The sequence below is a fragment of the Leptodactylus fuscus genome, chromosome 3 (genome assembly GCF_031893055.1).
Source record: "Leptodactylus fuscus isolate aLepFus1 chromosome 3, aLepFus1.hap2, whole genome shotgun sequence".
Taxonomy (NCBI): Eukaryota; Metazoa; Chordata; class Amphibia; order Anura; family Leptodactylidae; genus Leptodactylus; species Leptodactylus fuscus.
Genome location: NC_134267.1, coordinates 41,713,743 through 41,735,594, shown reverse-complemented (window position 1 = coordinate 41,735,594; position 21,852 = coordinate 41,713,743). Strand labels below are relative to the sequence as shown.

The 21,852-nt window shown below is 43.1% G+C and overlaps 2 protein-coding genes across 6 annotated transcripts in view; both read left to right on the top strand.

Annotated features, from left to right (window-relative positions):
* LOC142197292 (beta-soluble NSF attachment protein) overlaps positions 1 to 21,852 on the top strand; it is a 101,432-nt gene that overhangs the window by 30,905 nt on the left and 48,675 nt on the right. The window lies entirely within an intron of this gene.
* The window catches only part of CCDC88A (coiled-coil domain containing 88A), a 134,447-nt gene continuing 117,696 nt past the window's right edge, over positions 5,102 to 21,852 (top strand). For 3 of the 5 annotated variants that reach the window (XM_075267465.1, XM_075267464.1, XM_075267463.1), the window contains exons 1-2: positions 5,103 to 5,628; positions 5,725 to 5,825. In XM_075267465.1, coding sequence (XP_075123566.1) covers positions 5,566 to 5,628; positions 5,725 to 5,825 — 164 coding nt within the window. In that variant the 5' untranslated portion in view covers positions 5,103 to 5,565. Of the gene's footprint in view, positions 5,629 to 5,724; positions 5,826 to 21,852 lie in introns of all 5 variants that reach the window. The other 2 variants (XM_075267462.1, XM_075267461.1) reach the window with 1 other exon arrangement.

Genomic DNA, 21,852 nt, shown 5'->3' with positions numbered 1-21,852 from the left:
ATTTTTCATGGCTAATTTACATCCGTGGACCATTTGTTTTCATGGCTCTTCCATAGACTTGAGTCTGTTCAGTATTATGTGAAAAGCTGTTTGTTGAAAGAGTATTGGATGCTCAGTCAAACCCATTATATTGGACAGGTTAGGCCAATACTCATCTAAGGTGTTATGACCAGCTTATAGGTTAGACCAGGGGTAGGGAACCTTCGGCACTCCAGCTGCTGTGGAACTACAACTCCCAACATGCTACATTCACTTCCATGGGAGTTCCAAGAACAGCAGAGCCAAGTATGCATGATGGGAGTTGTAGTTTTGCAACAGCTGGAGAGCTGTACGTTCCCTACCCCTGGGTTAGACCATGAATGCAGGATGGCCAAACTTGATGAGTTAGCCCTGTTGTGTATTGGGGTGTACAGAACGTTCTCCTATGGCCAAGCTAAGTGTGCATGTGCATTAGGGAATCAGGAGGAATAGCTGTCTAAGGTGTTGGGTCGCTTGAATGCATAGAGGGATTTCCCTCAGAAATATTGTAACAAACAACTTGATCATTTTGATGCTGATACAATTCATATTACACTACTACAAATTGTACTGTACACCAATACAATATATATTACTACACATGGTTCTGCACACTGATGCAATATATAATACACATTGTACTATACACTAATAGAATACATGTTATTACATGTGGTACTGTACACTGATACAATATATATATTACTACACTAAAACATGTATATTGATACAATACATACTACTACACCTCTACATGTACTATACACTGATACAATACAACTGATACAATAAATATTCCTACCCTACTATGGTCCTACGGTACTACATGTACATTGATATAATACATATTACACTACTATGTGTACATTGATATAATACACAGTGGCGCAACTACCACCGTAGCAGCAGAGGCAGCTGCCACAGGGCCTGGTAAAAGCCGCCACCGCTGCTATCATTATACTCGGGGGTCTTTTCGGACCCCCAAGTATAATGATCTGCGGCCCGGGAGAGGTAAGAAACATAAAAAACACTGTTACTTACCTCTCTATGATCCGGGCAGGCTTCAGCCTGCGTCCCGGATCATGTGACGTCTGACGTTATTGAAGATGGACTACTTCGGAGGCCAACATCATAGGAGCTGGGAGATAGGTGAGTAACAGAGGGTTTTTTATGTTTTTCTCCCCCTGGGTCTCTGATTATTATACTCTGGGGTCTGAAAAGACCCCAGAGTATAATAATTGTTTATGGGTGTCCACAGTGGGACATAATACTGTGTGCAGGGGCCACTATTGGGGATAATACTGTGTGCAGGGGCCACTATGGGGTACAATACTGTGTGGAGGGGCCACTATGGGGGATAATACTGTGTGCAGGGGCAACTGTGGGGTATAATACCATGTGGAGGGGCCACTATGGGGGATAATACTGTGTGGAGGGGGTTACTCCTGGGATTAATACTGTGTGGAGGGGTCACTACTGGGGATAATACTGTGTGCAGGGACCACTGAGGGACATATATAGTGTGTGCAGGGGCCACTAAGGGACATAATACTGTGTGGAGGGGGCACTATGGGGGATAATACTGTATGGAGGGACCACTGAGGGACATAATAGTGTGTGCAGGGGCCACTAAGGTACATAATACTGTGTAGAGGGGCCACTATGGGGGATAATGCTGTGTGCAGGGACCACTGAGGGACATAATAGTGTGTGCAGGGGCCACTAAGGTACATAATACTGTGTGGAGGGGTCACTGAGGGGCATAATACTGCGTGCAGGGGCCACTAAGGGACATAATACTGTGTAGAGGGGCCACTATGGGGGATAATACTGTGTGCAGGGACCACTGAGGGACATAATAGTGTGTGCAGGGGCCACTAAGGTACATAATACTGTGTGCAGGGGCCACTATGGGGCATAATAGAGCGCACAGGAATGCGTAGGAGGGGGTCGGTCGAGGTATTTGGTGTCGGTCGGGGGGGGCCCCATGTCAAAAGTTCGCCACGGGGCCCTGCCATTCTAGTTATGCCACTGATAATACATATTACTACACTACTATGCGTACATTGATATAATACATATTACTACACTGCTTTACCGATATCATACATATTATTACTATAATGGAATAAAAATAGATTTTTTTTCTCATTATATCATTTCATGGAAGATATAAATATTTCAGTTTGGATTGGAGCAAATTAATGTATTTTTCGTCTGCTTTGAGGTCTACACTTTGCTAATGCTCCAGACATTATAAGTGTTGAAGGAGAGCCAAAGACTACAAGTCATTTCCTGAGATCCATCTTTATTTGTATTCTGCACCTGGCCCAGCCATTCATCATGTATATACATCAGATCACCTGTATTCATTGTGTCTTCTATCGCTTACTCTAAATACTTTCCAATGCTGCACATGCTCCATTCTGTAACAGAAAACAGAGGGACCCATTACAGTTTTCTAATATATTGGTGGAGTCACCTCCTTTTGCTTTTCGTAGCTCTTAGTTCACTGTTAAAAATAATAATAAAAAGGTTCCAAATGTTTTTGAAAAGAACATAGGTTACAAAGCTTGAAAGTTGATGTGGTTCTGCAGAAAAACCTGCAGGAGAGCAACAGTGACCTCCACCTGATCTTCAGTGGAGCCTTAGACTAAGGCCCCACTGGGCGTAAAGGCAGCGCTAAAGCACTGCGGAAAGAACCGCTGCGTGAATGCACTTCGGTTCTTTCCGCAGCGCTTTCAACAGAAAGTTCACTGAGCTTTCCTCTGCGGACTTTCTCTTCCCATTATATCTACGGGAAAGCCGCCGGCGTTTTTTTCCGCATGAATCCCATCCCCTTTGCTTGCACTGTAAAATGCCGCAGCGTCTCCACTGCGGGCAAATCGTGGCGTTTATGCCCTTAAGCACAGTATAATTGTTGAGACTAGACTAGAATGGAGTGGTTTTAATCAGGTGTGTTGTGGATCCAGTAGGTGGCGCTGTCTTGGCTATGGGAGTGCTTGTTCACAGCGCAGGCTGGGAATCATCTCTGGACACTGGCAGGCCGGGGCCTTGCACTCGTTCGCAGTCAGGGCTGCGGCAGCCCCACCTGCCAGTGTCCGGAGATGACGCCTGCGCTGTGAACAAGCAGCACCCCGGCTCTCTTCATCCCTAACAGCGGGGAGCGCGTCATCCCCCGGAGCTGCTGCTGCCCGGCCTGCAAGTGTCCGGAATGCTTGTTCACAGCACAGGCTGAGAGTCATCTCCGGACACTTGCAGGCGGGGCCTGCAGACACTGGGGATCCCTGGTTGCATCCTGCGATCGACCCATACGTCCTTCGCGATCGACCAGTAGATCGCGATCGACGTATTGGGCACCCCTGATATAGAGGATAACTATACCTCATCTATATGCAACCCTAACCTACCTGGTTTGACGCACAGCAGGTAGTGTCTCATGCTAACAGTGACAGGAGGCAGCGCCACCTACTGGATCCAGGGAATACCAGGCAGAACCTCATTTTCCGCACTCCATTCTATCCTCTACCATGGTTTCACATTCAGCAATGTTTTGCAACAGATAAAGAGATTTGTGGCAGTTTATGACACGAATTCCACGTCAAAATCCTGACCAAAAAACCCTGTTTGAACTCAGCCTTGGAGCTTCCTATATATTTCACATTCCTCTTGGCTGGGGCTCAAAAAACGGAACAAAATCTGCAACAAAAAAAGGCTTCGTTTGCACAATGTGAGGCGTCAGCTTTACTATGGACTCTGCAGCTGGCTGAGCCACAGAACCTGCAGTACAAGCCACTTGACTGGTTAGGCTCATTCATCTGATTCTACACAGTGGGTGAGAGCTGGGGCAGAAAGCCGGAGGGGGCGGAAATGTTGAAGGAATTTCTTCTGTGTAAGCTTACCCTAATTCAATGACTGTGCACTATATACAATAAAATATCTTCGATACATAACTCGATATGGTCGTATTGTATGCTCTAGTAAAACGGCAACAAAGAGTCAGATCCTGTTTTCCAGCTCTTTCAGTTCTCTAGAATTTTATATATATATATATATATATATATATATGTACTGTAGAATAGCAATGACATAATATTTCCACAGTAATAATGTAACATTTTCTATAGAAAATCCATAGATTATAGACACAATGCAGGATATAGATGACATGGGGGGGGGGGGGGGCACATTGTTATTTAGTAAGTGCTATCTGACTGCAGGACCAATACAAGGTCAGTCAGGAGTTAATGTATGGCTGAGGTGCAGATCTGGATCATCTTTGGGGGAGGGGTATATAAAAAGGCTTTTCCTGCTCAGGGCTACTAACACTGTAAGAGGTTTTCTGTGCTCACACATCTTTCCCACTCCCCTCCTCCCTTTTTTGCACATGGTCCTGTGAGACTGAAGGGCTGTCTAGCTGGAAATTACATTGCACTTTCTTTTTCACACTTCTGGGAAATTTATATTAAAAAGAAAGAAAAAACCCCAAAGGACAATCCTATATAGTAGACGGTGAATGGAGATGATGTCATACCCCCATCCAATACAAGGACTCTCCTGGCTCAGCATAATACCATGGATAGAACCCGCCATGTGATTGGGAGGGGGCATTATGTCTATAAAAGTAACATTTGATTTTTTGCTTTGCCTAGATACAAAGTGAATAATTAGTGATAGATACATAGTAACAATTCCAGATAGTCCACTCTAGAATAATGGAGGTAGTGATACTGCGAGGCTGGAGGAGGGGTCTGCCCTCTGCAGTGAAAGTAAAATAATGGGGAAGGGGAGCCTAAGTAGCGGACTGGCATCAATCCGTATTTTCCACAGGGCAGAGACTGACCCTGGTGAATTAGTAAAATGTGCTACAATGTAACAGCAGACAGGAAGAGGGGAGGGGTGTAGGGGGCGCAGCTCTTGTAATAAAATACCGGCAAGGGGAAAAAAAAAAATCCTTTGTTTTCTATAAATATAAAAATATTGGGAACAAAGTCATGGTCACGGCCACGAGCGATAAGGCACCGTGTGACAGAGGAGGGGTCCCAAACGTCCAGCTATATACAGTACACAGGGTTTGGGTGGATGGAGCAGCGCTTCAGCCCTCGCCTGTATTTTGCCTTATTTTTTTCCTTCCAGAGCTGCTGAAGACTAGAGCCCTTTTTCCCATTTCTCCACCCCTCCTATTCCTCCCCCTTCCCCAGTCTCCAGATGATGCCTCCCACTTGTGCTGCATGCAGACCCTAGTTCTGCACCTCTGCAGAGAAGGGAGGGAGGGGAAGCAGGGCTTTTATTATATTACAATGTATTTTATTTATTAGAGGATCTCGCATTTGGATCTAGAAGATCTCCACAAGGGCTTCCTATTCTGGATTTGTATCGTTATTTATTTTTGACTTGACATTTTTTCTATTTTTTTCCTCACCTCCCTTCCAATGGCATTGCTATATCCCAGACACTGGATTACACTGTTGTATTAGGAATATCATCTGGATTTTTCCTTAATTTTTTTCGATATTTGGAGGATTATCAAAATATTCTGGTTAGAAAATGGAGAATGATCTATTTACTCCACTCCTGGAAAATTTCATGAGCAGTCCTCTAGTGAGCTGGGTAAGCGGTCTTGTGTCTTCTCCTCCACACTGGGTCCGGCTCGGGCTGATCCATGTGCTGCTATGCCTCTACTAACATGTATTTTCGCCCCCCTAGATTAAGACTTTTGGAGCCTTGGTGAAAGGTAACGGGACTCTGCTGGATGAATATGTGGCTTTAGTGGATGGTGTGTTCCTCAATGAGGTCATGTTTCAAATGTAAGTAAAAAAAAAAATCAGGGATTTGATGGGGTCAGAGGAAAATCTGCATCTGTCTCTTGTGGTTGTCACTGCTGCAGAACCTCTTTCGCACAAAAACTAACAATATTAATGTAACAATAGCATTTTTTTTTTCAGGAGGTTCTGCAGCAGCTTTATTTTCTGTTAGTCTCTTCCTTGTGGGGGGAAGTTCAGATGGACTAATGCAAACCAGCTCTAGTGGAAATTTTAGAAATCTGATGCCTCCAGGGCTTCACTGTCTGGAATCCAGAGGAAAAAAAAATCAGATGGTATATTTGCAGGTTATTTTACCGGTTGCCATACTGACAGCGTTAAAAACCCACCAGGGGTCTGTACCACTAAATGTTAGGATGAGAATGCAGTCATCTCCCACTGCTGACACTGACTGGCTGATTGACTCTGACACCCATATACAATGGCTGAGGATTGAATTAAATGACCCCCCCGCCCGCCCCTTTTAGTTCAGCTTACAAGTGTAGGAATTAGATAGGTAATGATCACGTGGTACCAAGGGCATTGGATGCAGGGGGCCACACTTTTGTGCAAAATTGCTCTTTATAATTGCATTATTTTGAGGAAGAAAGGGTAAGTAAGGTAAGAAAAGCCCTATCTAGTGCACAATCAGATAACATGGGGAGGGGGAGATAGGCTGCAGTGAAAGATAAGGAAGTCCTGTTCTTCCAGCCTAGTCATGTCAGGAGGATGTGGGGGTCTTATTTCATAACCACTGTTGTCTGCTCTTAGTGATTTATGACCCATTGCAAAAAGAGACCAGTAAAAGTCTTTATGTTCTTTGTACATTAACTAAAAAAAATCAATATGTGAAACCTAATAATAATAAGGATCAGTTCACACTTCATTTTCCTTTCACATTCAATATTATTATTATTGTTTATTTATATAGCACCATTAATTCTATGGTGCTTTACATATACACACACATCCTATTCCTAGGCCACATGTGTACAGAATGCCAAAGAGGGTCCTTGCATTTCGACAGCCCTTTATGTCCACAATATGGGAAAGACTGCTATACAGAGGGACATAGTAAAATAAAAACATATACAGTGTCAATGATCACTGTTATAGGTATAGAAGAATACTCCCACTGTACACCTCCAACAAAAGCCTTAGACAACATGCACACAACCATGTGTGTGTCACTGGGCTGTGATCGCATGCTTTGGATAGTACATGGATGACACTGTGTACCGCCTGTGCCTCCATGGCACCATTCACTGAGGTCAATGAACATGGGCCACGAAAACAGACAGGAATGGGACCTGCTCCCGGCCCTATGAAAACACATGGTCGTGTGTATAAGGCCATAGAAATGAATGGGTCTGTGTGCTATATGTTAAAAACATAACTAGAACACTGACTGTACACACGGTCATGTGTATGTAGCCTTAATATGGCTTTTATCAGTCAGAATATAATCACATACCCTCTAAGGCCACTTTCACACAAGTCAGTATTTTGTGTCCGTATTTGCAAGCCAAAATCAGAACTGGAGCCTGTATAGGAAAACTGTAATGGAAAGCTTTACACCTCTTCCATGTTCTGGAACCATTTTTCATTTTGGGTCACAAATACTGACCAAATGGGACTGTGTGAAAGTGGCCTTAAATCAGCTGGTACATGTAAGTTCTAGTCTTTCTCATTTAGGCCCCTTGCACATGAACGTATGCTATACAGGGTTTTTCCGGATAGCACACTGACCCATTAATTTCTGTACCCCAAGCACATGACTATAAAATACACCGATCAGTGTGCAGTCCAACAGTCAGCCTTCAAACCTCAGGACAGGTCTTGTTTTGCGACCATGAATGAATGCGGCTGCAAAAGCATGGGCAACACATGGATGATATCCATATGCCGTTCAATCACAGCCAGTGATTCGCAACGGGCCTTAAGGTAGTTTCAAGCTACCAAGTCTTGGACTTGAGATTCGTTGTGATTGAGATTGAGATTGCATGTGTGTTCCCGGATTTACACATCTATATGCTATGCAGGTAGACAGACTCCTAACATTATAGCTATCTATCATGGTAGGAGTCTCTGCCCCTCTGATAAATACTGTCCCGTAGAGATTACAGTATGTCGTGGAGAGTCAGAGACTCCCAGCATCATCGACAACTATAATGCATAGTGTACTAGCCAGTTAATTCTGAACACGCACGGACTAAGTCTCATGTCTGAGATTTGGTAATATGAAACCAACCTATGGCCAGGTTCACACTGGGTTTTTTGGTCAGGATTTTGAAGCGGAATCCAGCTCAAAAAAACCGCCTCCCATTGAATTCAGAGGGCGACAAGCCCCTTCTCCAGGCGGATTCCATGGCGCGACACTCCCTCCCGACTAGGCCCATTCATTTGGGCCTAATCTGAAGCGGAATGCCGCGACTGTATGCCGGTGCACTGTATGCACTGCACTGGCATTCAGTCGCAGCTAGCCCTTTCTTGGACCATATTCTGAGGCAGCCTCCGCGTAAAAATCCGATCTAAAAAACCCCCGTTTGAACCTGGCTTAAGGCTGAGGCCCCACATTGTAGAAATGAAGCTTTTTTTGCAGATTTTGCTGTGTTTTGTGAGCCAAAGCCAAGAATGGCTACAAAAGGAATGAGAAATATAGGAAGCTCTTAAGCTGAGTTCACACTGAGTTTTTTGAAGCGGAATCCGCCTCAGAATCCGGCTCCAAAAAAACGCCTCCCATTGACTTCAATGGGAGCCCTTCACTTCTTTTGTCCACTTGTTTTTTTTCCTGCTCATGGAAAAAAGAAGCGAGCTGCCCTATCTTGCTGCGGATTGCGAGAAGGGAGCGAGACTCCTTTCCGACTAGGCCCATTCAATTGGGCCTAATCCGGAGCGAATTCCACGACTGGATGCCGATGCACCAGTCGCAGCTAGTTGCGGGAGGCATTTTTTAGAGCCGGATCCTGAGGCAGCTTCCGTGTCAAAATCCGATCCAAAAAACTCCGTGTGAACTCAACTTTATACTTCTACCTCCTGCACAAGCCACTTCTGACTTTTGACTCAAAAAATACCGCAGCAAAACCTGCAACAAAAAAGCTGCATTTCCACAAAGTGGGGCCTCAGCCTTAAAGGGATATTCTTGCATGCAGGGTTGTCCATTGAATATATGGGAGTAGACAATGCAGTCCCAAAATCAGAGATGTGTGGTTACAGTGTAAATGTGAATTAAAGGTCTTGGGAACATGCCTTTACCTATCAGGATATTCCTTCTGTCTTCTAAGTAACCCATCAGTGGCTGTCAGGGTGTGCTGGCACTTGTAGTTTACAGCAGCTGGGGAGGAATACAGTTTCTCTCTAGAGAACTAAGCGATGGGCAGTAATCCAGACCATGACAGCTGGCCAGGCCCATAGGCCAGACCTCCACCCCATGCACACACAATAGGATCCAGCAGGTCCTTTTCACCTGAAGCCATCAATGACATGTGGCATGGCGGTTTGATCCACTGACAGCCTTGGTGATATGTTGCTTGCCTAAGTATCTGGAATTAAGTGACATCACCATGTAATACATTATTCTCCTGCCCAGGCTCAGTGTACCTCTTGCTCTCATCTTACAGGTAAATTTGGTATTTTTCACTGGTTTAATGACTTAGATTAAAATATTGGATCTTTGGAATCAACATTTTGTGTCCAGTCTACAAGACCTATTGTAAACATGTAGCAGAAATCTCAAAATTATTAACTGTGGTCCTTAATTTAGTCTTTGTATCCACGTCCACCAAGGAACGGGGAGGATGTCAAGTACATGGACACCATATTCCTGAAATAGCCATACAATAAGAGGAGGAAACCTGACCCTATGTAGGACCATGCTTGTTTTTCATCACTCATAACCTTTTCTGTACCTTAAGAGAAAAATCTGCTTCCTTTTCTTATGAAGTTCTGGAATTTCTGTAGACATTTCTGTAAGGAGCTGCTGCCCAGGGCACTTTTTGCATTCCAGTGAAGCCCTTTTGTTATTTTTTTCCCCTCTTAAGGGTATATTTACATGAGTCATTTTTGACCACAAAACAGTGTTACAACCACACACAGTTTTAGCATGAACTGACACAGATTTGGTGTTGAAAAGTTGAATAGGATGATATTACTGGGCAACTCCTTTAAGTCTAAGGCCCCACAGTGTGAGCCGCAGCCAAAAAGCGCCGCAGGAAAAACCGAAGAGAAAACGCATTGCAGGTTTTCCCGCAGCGCTTTTCTCAGAAAGTCCACAGAGTTTTCCTCTGCAGACTTTCTGGTTTTATTATAACTATACGGAAACCGCCAGCATTTCCGTAGGTATAATTGACCGGCTGCGATTTACCAAATGCACGTGTTTTTGAAAACGCAGCTTTTACGCTGCAGATTATTTTCTGCAATGCGTGGATTCAGTACATTGTATAGAGAACATGTCTTATATCACAGCTTAGTCCCGTTCACTTGCATGAGACTGAGCTGCTGAAATCATTCACAAGCTAAATGGCGAATCGAGTTGAACACCCACCAATCTGATATATTGTAGACCTATCTTAAGGCTAAGTCATTTCTACTAAAGTCATGGATAGCTAGGTTCACACTAGGGTTAGGGTTCTTATTATGTTCCAATGGAGTACAAGAACAACAGACAGGCAGACTGCAAAAATTGTAGTTACACGTGGTACCCAATACAGTGAATGGGGTGTGTCGGGTGTTCATTGCTTTTAAACTTGCATAACTTTTTCGGCCGCTAATTTAAGGCAGACATTGCGATGGGGTCTCCTACGTAGACTCCAATGCACATGTGAACATAGACTTAACATTTCTATTTTATTATGGACTACCAGGGTCTACAGCACATTTATAGCCAACAAGCTACAGGCTAAAGAGCTGGTTCAACAGAGACTCCAATACGAATATCAAGATGGTCCACCAGACCTTTGGGTAGCTAAAGACGAGATTTTTTTTTTTTTTTGCCTGATCCAAGTTCTAAAATTTATTTTCAACCCGGTGGCCCTCACAATACATGGACAAAACCGTTATTAATTCTGTCATTTTCTTTTTTAGTAAATAGATCAAAATAATAGACAAATTCTATATATTATGTGGCCTAGTAAATCTGAGAATCAACATGATAGTAACAAATGTGAATGTGTTGGCCCTCCTTAAGACGCTGTTGATCCTGTGGTGTCCTGTCTGTTGTTAGGCAGCAAGCTGCCATATTAAGGAAGCCATTTTTCCATCACTGGAGCGTGGCAATTGCATTGTATTGTAAACCAGGGCTAGGTGATTCAGGAAACTTGGTAATAAGGAATATAATTGGCTGAATAGACATTGAGGCCTACTAGCCTGAGTCCATTTTCTACCTATATTCAGTTTCAATGCTCTCCTTTTCTTTGAGGAATCTTCTAATTCCGTAGAATTTGCGTTCGATAGTGCTTTTTATTACATATTCATATTTATTCTTCCTTGTTTGTACTTGCGTTTTGACTACATGATGTGAATACAGGCCTAGCCTTGCAGTTTTGCTATCTACAAGCGAAGCCTCTTCTAGTATTTCAGTGCAAGCGATATCTCTAACACATCTTTATTCAGTGTTGTTGTCGGTGTCAGTCCATAGATGAAATCATGTGAAAGCTCATGATGTAAAGGGCACATGACAAACATGGAGCTGCACAGAGTCTGTACACGTCAAGCTTGCGGTTTCCTATAAGCGTTTCCATGGTATCTGGAAACCCGGGGCATTGAATGCATTCATGACTTGATGTCGCACAATATACTAGTGTATAGGAATGCATTTATTCAGCTCATTTACTGTGCTGGGTCTTGCGATTTTGTTTAAGAAGAAATGTCTAGATTTGACTGTAAACCTTATATAAAACCGTATACCGTACGCGCGACTTTGTTATTAGGGGGACAGGACATTGACGTTTCATTATGTTCTTTAGATGCCCTAGTGAAAGGAACAAATGTCCGTAAATAGTATATAAATAAAGGTGAATTTGCAAAACAATGGCCTGCTGTCTCGTTGCCATGGCAGAAAACCCGTTAGACAGTTACAATGTTGCTGTAGCGGACGCTGCTGCTATTTTCTTGCTCATGGATTTTAAAAAGACGCGGGGGCTAGACGGGAGCCATTGACTTAGTAGTTGGGGGAATGGGGAATATACCCTATAGATTTTTATGGCTTTGGTGACTACGTTGTACAGCTAAATACAAATTGTTACTAATCAGAATTTATTTCATGTTGACAGACTGTGACTCTTTGTCTTGTACAGCAGCACACTCGGTCTGTGCGTAGTATACAGTATATAGTGTTCCAGGATTGAAATTAGAGGCAGTGTGTTCGAAACCCGAGTGTGGCTCTGTGCAAAACTGAACTTTAATATGGTTGTATATGTTAGTCCTTAAAGGGAATCTGTCACCAGAACCCAGCATGTATCTACCAGCCCTGCAGATAGATAGGTTAGTGTCACCAGAACCAGCATATCACCCCAGCCCCACAGATAGATAGGTTAGTGTCGCCAGAACCAGCATATCACCCCAGCCCTGCAGATAGATAGGTTAGTGTCACCAGAACCAGCATATCATCCCAGCCCTGCAGATAGATAGGGTAGTGTCACCAGAACTCAACATATCACCCCAGCCCTGCAGATAGGTTAGTGTCACCAGAACCCAGCATGTATCTACCAGCCCTGCAGATACATAGGTTAGTGTCACCAGAACCAGCATATCACCCCAGCCCAGCAGCTAGTCTTGCATCAAGGACTTTTTCCTCCGCTGGTTCTGGTTTAAAAACGATGGATGCCCGATGGACCCCATTGTGAACCTAGTGTCATACATCCTTTCCATTTTGTTTGGATCAATTGATTGATTTAAAAAAAAAAAAAAAACTCTCAAAGCACAGCATTGTGAACTGCGCTTTGAGGCCTTGTGTCTTCATATTTATGAAAACACCCAATTATTTTATAATTTGTTATCATCATAAATTAAATGGTTTCCATTTTCCCTATAAGGAAGGCGTATTGCTGGCTGTAAAGCATATAGGACATTGTTAGAAGAGTTTAATTAATAATGCAAAGGTTTTCATTTGCTGCAGAAAATCTATGGGTATCCTGTTGTGGAGTAGATAACCTAGCCTCCTCCTAAACAGAATGGTTAATGGCTTTTCTTTGTTGTGTAATTGGCTTTAAATGGTTTGGACAGGTTTAGAGAATCTAAACTGCTTGCTTAAGCAAACAGCGCTACATCAATCTGAAGGTTCTGCAAGGTATTGCAGCTTTACTCCATTTACTGTAATGGAGCTGAGCGCCAATACCAGACACAGGGATGTATGTAGAAGAAAGCATCCATGTGTTTTGTTTTATTCTAAATCCTGAACAACCCCTTTATACTGTTTTTCCAGGCTATCCTTTTTAAAGGTCATCAATTGTATATTGTAGGGGTCCAACATCTGGAGCACTTGCCAATCGGCTATCTGCCTCTTAATACTTACCAAAAACAGCAGCTTATATTTGTATAGTGGCTGTGCTTGGTGTTATGGCTCAGCCCATTCACTTGAGATGTAAAGTGGCCATGTGACTGCTGAATGTATAGTCATATGGCCTGTGAAGTGGAAGTGACCCTCTGGGAGGGGTGGTCTTGCAGTGGGAGGGGTGATCTGCAGTGGTCCTGGGTGGAGCATCAGACTGGTTCACACTTGAATAGGTTAGCCCCAAATTATCCTTCCTCCCTGGACCCCATCTTCTCCATAATACTACAATGGTACCAATAAACAATCATCTTGCAGCATCTTTCTACTGCTATGTGGTCACATATTCCTGGCTCCCAGATCTAAGAGGGTCCTTGTTCAAAGCAGAGTCCAGGCAGCAGAATACTGGTAGGACCCCAGGGCACGATCAGAGGCGAGGACCAGGCAGGAACATACTACTACATATACATTTATGTTGGCAACATTTTAGGAATATGCAAATGAGCGTCGGTTCACATTTGCATGTAGCTGTATAGTGGGTCCCCACGATGAATTTTACTGGTGGACTCCAGGCTCCACTGTCCTGCACTGTCTTCTCTTCAATTGGTGGTCTAACCTAAGGATAAGTCATCAGTATATGATAGTAGATTTTTCCAGGCTTCATGGGTTTCTTGGCACTCAGAAAGTGCAGGTGCAGGAGGTGTTTCCGTAATTCACTTCCTCGAACACTTCCTTCCATTTCTGGAAGGCCATAGTCTTTAACTGGCGAAGACTCAATTTCATTTCCTTTAGCTGTTTATTATGAACGTTCCTAAGAATCTCCTTTTTCTTCATTTCCCATCGATGGTTTTAGTGTCTGGTTCTGCTCCTTAATCTGCCTTAGGCCATTAAAGTGACTCTACAGACACAGCGTTCTTCCTTGTTTGCCTTGTGTACAGTACAGTATGGCCTGCAATTACCCCATTATCTCACTGGTGGTTTAGTAGTCTGTACTTAATAATATTCTGGTTCTTGCTGTACTAGGAATCTGCTTCACATTTACTGATTCCTTGGTGAGATATACAATGGTCCATCAGAAGAGGCAAAGTTGTTGATCGAAGGGAAGAAGCAACAGTGTGAACCAATGACGAGGCAGGGGGCGTGTTTCTGACTACCTTAGGCTCACTTTAGACCCTATATAATTACATGTTCACTGCCCTTCCATAAAGGGATTGTTTCAGAAAATAATGAGGAAGTAGAATGAAAAGTTGTACAATTTTCCAATATACTTTATGTATCAATTCCTCACGGTTTTCTAGATCTCTGCTTGCTGTTTTTCATTCTGATTACTTCTAGTGGATAAAAATCAGTCCATGGACTGTATATCACATGACCACGGACTGTATATCACATGACCACGGACTGTATATCACATGACCACGGACTGTATATCACATGACCACGGACTGTATATCACATGACCACGAACTGTATATCACATGACCACGGACTGTATATCACATGACCACGGACTGTATATCACATGACCACGGACTGATTTTTATCCACTGGTACTAAGCAGAATCAATCATAGGAATCAGAGATTTAGAAAACAGCAAGGAATTGATATGGAAAGTAGATTGAAAAATTCTATAACAGTAACTTGTCAACTGTTCATCTGTCTCTTATATACAGTCAGATTTTGCATTGAAAAAAGGGTCACAACAGTGCAAGGAAAAGTGTAGCGGCCCACACAAACAGGATGAGTAATAAAATGACATTAAATAAGAGCTGCAACCTGAGTGGCTGCCTTGGGCTCCTCTACTTTCCCTTTCAGTAGGCTTACAGTAAACACTGTATAATTTCTCTATACTTTTCTATATAATTTACTTTATTTTTACCATTTACGCAATGATTAGGCAATTCGTTATAGTGAAGGTATGATTAATTGTCCACATATGTTGAGTTTACAAACTAATTTTCCTGCAGACAGACACATATACGCTAGGGATCGGATGCTGCAGACAATTATTATACCTGTTTGTTTTTGGCAAATGAGAAGAAACTGGGTCTCAAAGGAAACACTTGTGGAAGAAATACTCCTTAATATCAGACTGTGATCAGTAAACTTGAAGCTCCAGGGTGCCAATGCAATATCTGCACCCTACCCTGTGTCATTTAGAATCGCAGTACATTTTATTTAGCAGAAGGACTTTTGGGGCCCCCTCAGGATCCAGGGCCCGGTAGTGACATACTAAAATGTTATCAGTAGTCTAGGACAATAGAAGAGTTCATCGTGATTTCCTTGGTGGTCTAGAGAAGTGAAAGGGACAATTCTAAATTCAGGATGCTTCCAAAATTTGATAGTCCCCTGGGAGATAGGAGTTCAGGGCAACTGCCAGTGGTATAACTATAGGGTTCACAATGGCTACACCTTTGACTGGGCCCAAACAGGGGGGCCCATACGTCACTTCCACCCCACTAAAGCTGGATAAGTTTCTTTGATTTCCTGCCTTATGTTGATTGATAGTTGTATTGTATATGTGCTAACCCTGCCCTCTGGTGCCCTGGAGTGCAAATATGTACGGTACACAGCCTTTGGAGAAAACTAACCCTTTTTTGGCCAAAAGTCGCAATTGCCCAGCAACATATAGTCAAGGAGGTTTTCTGGTCGGGAAACTGTGGCAAAATGCGGGGCACAATTACTATGTGGAGGTCACCGACAGGGAATGAGAAGCTTGTGTGTAAAACATGCCATGAACACGGCGTTACACTGGTCTGGGCCCAAATAGGGAAGGCAAGGAAAGAACAGGGGGGCACAGGGGGGCCCAAGCTAAGCTTTTGAACCTGGACCCATGAGCCCTAAGTTACACCCTGGCAACTGCCTACACCTGTTTGCCGCCAACTAAGGCTCCATTCCCACGGAGTAACGCGCCAGTCTCTCTGTACTTGGTAAAATCCCACATCATTGCAAGCAAAGGCTTCTGGGAAGGCCGGGCATGATGTTAAAGGGAGCGCCCTCTATTGGATTGCATGACTGAGGCTCTGTCTTCCCAATTACATCATGGAAGACAGACTTGCACATCCTCAGGGAGCGCCCTCTATTGGACTGCATGACTCAGGCACTGACTTCTTAATTACATCATAGAAGACAGATTTGCACGTGTTTACGTGTCAGAATGAGCGGCGCATTACTCCATCTGAACGGAGCCTAAAACCTAACTTTGACTAGGTTTTGCAAAATGAATGTGAACTTTGGGATTTACTGATGAAAATACTGAATTGCAAGGGAATAAACGCTGTCATCCATTTAATATCTGAAAAATACTTGTTTACTTATTTGAGTATAAATCAGCAAAAATATTCTGCAAGTAATTAAAAAACAAAACAAAACTGCATAGCTGAAAACTTCCAGATGCTACTGGTCACTAGACTATGGAGAATAAAGCTACCTGATGTGTAGTACAGCCTGATAAAACTTTCATGTCATCTATAATTGAGAGGTTTGCATGCAGCGCTGCATTGACAGGAATGTACATAGGTCACATTGTCACCAGTGCACACTCAGGATACTGCTTTTATAGGCTCATAAATGTTTTACAATGAAGACATTTTGGAATTAGTGACGTTTTCCTGTGGGAATCTGCTAAACATGTAGCAATTTGATTTCTGCTTTTAGTTATGCATTTTAGGATGCATGATAGTATATGTTTCTGATCCATATATCCGGTTAGCATTTCCTAATGTCACCCCAGCCTGGTCCGCGTATGTGTATATTAGAATGTTTTGAGGCGAACAAGACTCAATTTACCTATTTCATTAATTCTACAGAATAGGATCAGAGGTGACCCAAGGGAATCGCATACTAAGCAGATCACCGTTTACTTGTAAAATAACCTGTTTATGGGTTAGAGTTTTTCCTCAATGCTATAAAGCCCATCGGTAGACTGCTATCATAAATAGTGCCGTATGTTATTTCCTAATATACTAAGGAATTGGTTGGTTTTACACAAGGATTGACCCATTTCATAATGGGGCCATTACTTATACTGTTTGGGTTTGGGTTGTGGCCAGTTGAGCATTGATCCTGGCCACTATGGCACCCATTTAGATAAATAGCCATCCATTTTACACATTATAAAGGTTTCCAGGAATTTATTTTAAAGCGGCCAGTGTGTTATAAAATAAAAATTAGTATTACTAACCTCAGGCTATGTGGTCAATAAGCCAAAGCTCCAAATCTATCTCTACTATTACTCTCCAACTCGTCTCCAACCCCTGCTTGGCGCCTTCATAAATGGTCAGACAGATGCAGTAAAAGTTCTCTAATTCATTAAAAACCTAGTGATTAAATTCCTATGAAAGTAAATCTGTAACAAGCAATACATAGAATTATACAAATATTATTAATTCTATAACATTTAAGTTAATTCAGCATTTTATTTGAAAGTTGGACTTGGAGGCCCAAACCTCGCCCTCACTCATCAGCCTCTTTCTGTGCTGTCGCTCCCATTCTTCTATCCATCCAAGCGGCAGTGGTAATGTCAGGTCATTGACATGTGGCCACCATTGCTTGTTGTTGTTATTTTGACAATCGCTGCAGCCAGTAACTGCTGAGACTTAGTAAGGCATAAAATGGAAGTATCTTGTTCTGTTTTCTTATACCATAGTGAGGGGGATTCTTCAAAACTGGAATATGGAACACCGATCTTGTAGTGCTTAATTCATGTATAGGCACAGTGGCATAACTAGGAATGGCGGGGCCCCGTGGCGAACCTTTGACATGGGGCCCCCCGACCGACAGCGACGCTGAAGACCTCGACCGACACCCTCCTCCGCATTCCTGCGTGTTCTATTATGCCCCAAAGTGGCCCCTTCACACAGTATTATTCCCCATAGTGGCCCCTGCACACAGTATTATGTCCCTTAGTGGCCCCAGTACACAGTATTATCCCCCATAGTGGCCCCTGCACACAGTATTATGTCCCATAGTGGTCCCTGCACACAGTATTATCTCCCATAGTGTCCCCGGCACACAGTATTATGTCCCTTAGTGGCCCCTACACATAGTATTATCCCCCATAGTGTCCCCGGCACGCAGTATTATGTCCATTAGTGGACACCCATAAACAATTATTATACTCTGGGGTCTTTTCAGATCCCAGAGTATAATAATCAGAGACCCAGGGGAATAAAAACATAAAAAACTACTGTTTCTTACCTGTCCCCCGGCTCCTACGCTGTCTTTTCCGCTGCCGTCCTTCTTCAATGACGTCGGACGTCACATGACCTGGGACGCAGGCCGGGTTCATGTGACATCAAAGACGTCAGGAAGGAGGCCTGGCAGGATCGTGGAGAGGTAAGTAACAGTGTTTTTTATGTTTCTTACCTCTCCCGGGCCGCCGATCATTATACTCGGGGGTCCGAAAAGACCCCTGAGCATAATGATAGCAGCGGTAGCGGCTGTCACCGGGCCCCTAATGTCCCGGACCCTGTGGCAGCTGCCTCTGCTGCTACGGCGGTAGTTACACCACTGTATAGGCACATTGCTTCACTATGAATTAGGGACCAGCTAAGCTCCTTGACGGCATAGATTTTGGCCACCATTTACTGCACAAATGTGGTGTAAATGTTAGTGAACCTGGTGCAGCTGATGGTCCCACCCACTGTAAGAAAAGTAGCCAAAAAAAATGCAAAAGTAGTGGCTGGCTGGTAACTTTTTATACAACACTTTTTTTTTCTTTTTTTCTTTTTTAGTGAATATGCCCTAATACTTGAGAACCAAACTGTTCTTTCTCATTCTTTAGAAATTTTCTCCATGTATCCCCTTGCCTATGCCACAGCGAACGTCTTTTTGGACGTTCCTTGCTTGCACAGTCCTAAATTTAACTGATCCTAGCAATTATTAACGTTACAGCTTGCATGGGTTCTTTTTTAGTCACAAATTTGTCACTTTTGCATAATGACACACAAAATTTTTACTGGCAGTAAATTTTTATTATTAAAACCGGTACGTTAATAACATGGTATCTTGTTGTAGTTTGGTGACTGAATACAGACATATGTCTATCCAGTTCAGCCTATTATCCTGCAGTATTAAGCCAGAGGAAGGTAAAAGCCCCATGAGGTAGAAGCTAATATTCCTCAACTTAGGGAAAAATTCCTTTTAAGTCCCAGATAAAAACTCTGCAGAATCCTAATAACTAGAACTTGTAGTATAATTACATTCAGGTCCCTTGTGAATTCCCCTGGCAGAGAGATCCACAGTCTCACTGATCTTACAATAAGGAATCTCCGACTCACTTTATTATACATCTGTATGATATTGTGTACTCTCACAAAATTTTTTATATTTTATATCTGGCATGTTAAAAATAAAAACTACCGGTAAATTAAAAAAAAAACAAAAAAACCTTTGTTGCACCCAGCACATTTCGTGTATTACTGTGATCACCAACCTTTGAACCCACACAAGCTCTATTATCTTTTTTCCAATTCTATCTTTACATACAGCGTCACATCAATAGAGGCCAATTGTTTTAAGGCTACATTCACTTCTGAGCTGGCGTTACTCTTGTCCGGTGCAGAGAAGGTCTGAAAAAGTGGACGAAGAAGTTCTGTAATCAGGACTTTTTTGGGTGCTGGTGTCCGGTAGAAAACAACAGATACCAGGTGGGCCCTGCTTTATTCAATGGGGTTCCCCAAGATCTGTTGTTGATCTCCATCATAAGACTGTTTAATGCAGTCAAATAATGTAGATGTGAACATGCCCTTACATAGACTGGAGTTGACTGATCTAGGTGCTTTTACTATAGATTAGACTTGCTGACCTTCAATGTCTGACTGGTGGACCACCAATGCTAAGAACAAAGGAACTGTAGACGCTTTGATTCCCTCCAGTACAGTTCTGCTCTCAATCAGGTTTTGTATCAAGAATTGCAAGTTAACACATTTAAGTGAATCTAATCAATATGGCGTCATTGATATATTGGCTACCACAGCGAACCTGGTGGTACAGGACTTAAGATAAATTACATACGATTTACCCTCAGGTTTCCAAATGTTGGTGCTGCAACCATGTGCAGGGGTCCATGTTACACATACGGTGGGAAGGCCCCTGGTTCAAACCCTGTGGAAAAACTTATCCCAGCTGTACGATATGTTGATGTATCCCAGCTGCCAATGTGTTGGCGAGCAGTGGAGCTGACCCCTCCGCAGTCCTTCTTGTTGGTCCTGCCTTGTTCTCTCTCTAAAATTAAGAAAAGCTTTTTACATCATTTCCTAACGGTAGCACAGCAGGTTATCCCCCATTTGTGGAGGCTACAAGAGACCCCTATTCAGGCCAAGTGGGATGATGTTTTGAACGATAGCAGACCCATGGAAGAGTTGGGTGCGATAATTAATGATAGACGTTGCCAACTGTACCAGGGCACCTTGGAATGAATTTATCTTTTCCCAGGGCTTTGGCCTCTGTCATCCAATTGATGCTCAGGGGTTGGCCAGGTTGCAGAGCCCTTCCCAATCTTTCGCCTTACTTACTTTATCTCTCTCTTGCCCTCACCCCCTACTCCTTAGACTGTCCCCGAGTACCTAGCTTTAATTCTGGTTATGGCATGTTACTTCTCTGTTTGACTTTCCTCCTCAGTTGTTATGCGGTGATCTATTTGTGGCCATTTGGAGGATCTTTTTGTCCCGTTTTTTTTTTCCATCTTCCACTGTTCTGTGACTCTATCAATTTACTGATGCTGGTGTATTTAATGATGATGTGCTATAGAACAGGGGTCAGTAAACTTCGGCCCTCCAGCTGCTGTGATTCTTCAACTCCCAATATGCTCCATTCACTTCCATGAGAGCGCAGCTGTATGCATGCTGGGAGCTGTAGTTATACATCAGCTGGAGTCCTGAAGATTACCTATCCCTGCTATAGAATCTACACACACTATAAAATATATTCATTTGTTCAGAGACTGTGACGTAATTCCTATAATCTTGCTCTGTGACCAGGTATATTATTGGTTCCAAGTAGTCAGAGTTGTGTTGCAACTTCTACCACTCTCTTTCTGTCTATGGGACTGAAGCAGATAGCCCAATACAGATCTCATGCATGACTCTCACTTCATGTAAATGTGTTGGGGCATATATCCCAGGATCTCAGGACTGGTGTGGGTAGCGGGACCCTTAGTAAACACTTATTACCTATCCTGTATACAGGTAATATATTGTTATTGATGGGCAAGTTTTATACAATGTATCAGTGGCATGTCATGTTCTCTGGCAGATCATATAACAATGGACAAATAACGGTGGAGTGAAACTATCTTAACAGTAAATGTTGTCTTATTGATGGACGTGTGACCGCAGAGAAGGGTAAGAACTTGCCGTCTTGTGCATCTTCCAGTACTTCTTATCTACTCTACCTCTTATCCTATACAGGAACTATGCCAGATATGTCAGGTATTTCCTCTGAACGTACCTTGCACCCTTACACCGTGCTTTCAAAAGATCTCTTGGCATTCGCTTGCTTGAAGGTTAATTTCTACTTTATGGCCAGTCGCCAGTAAGGGCATC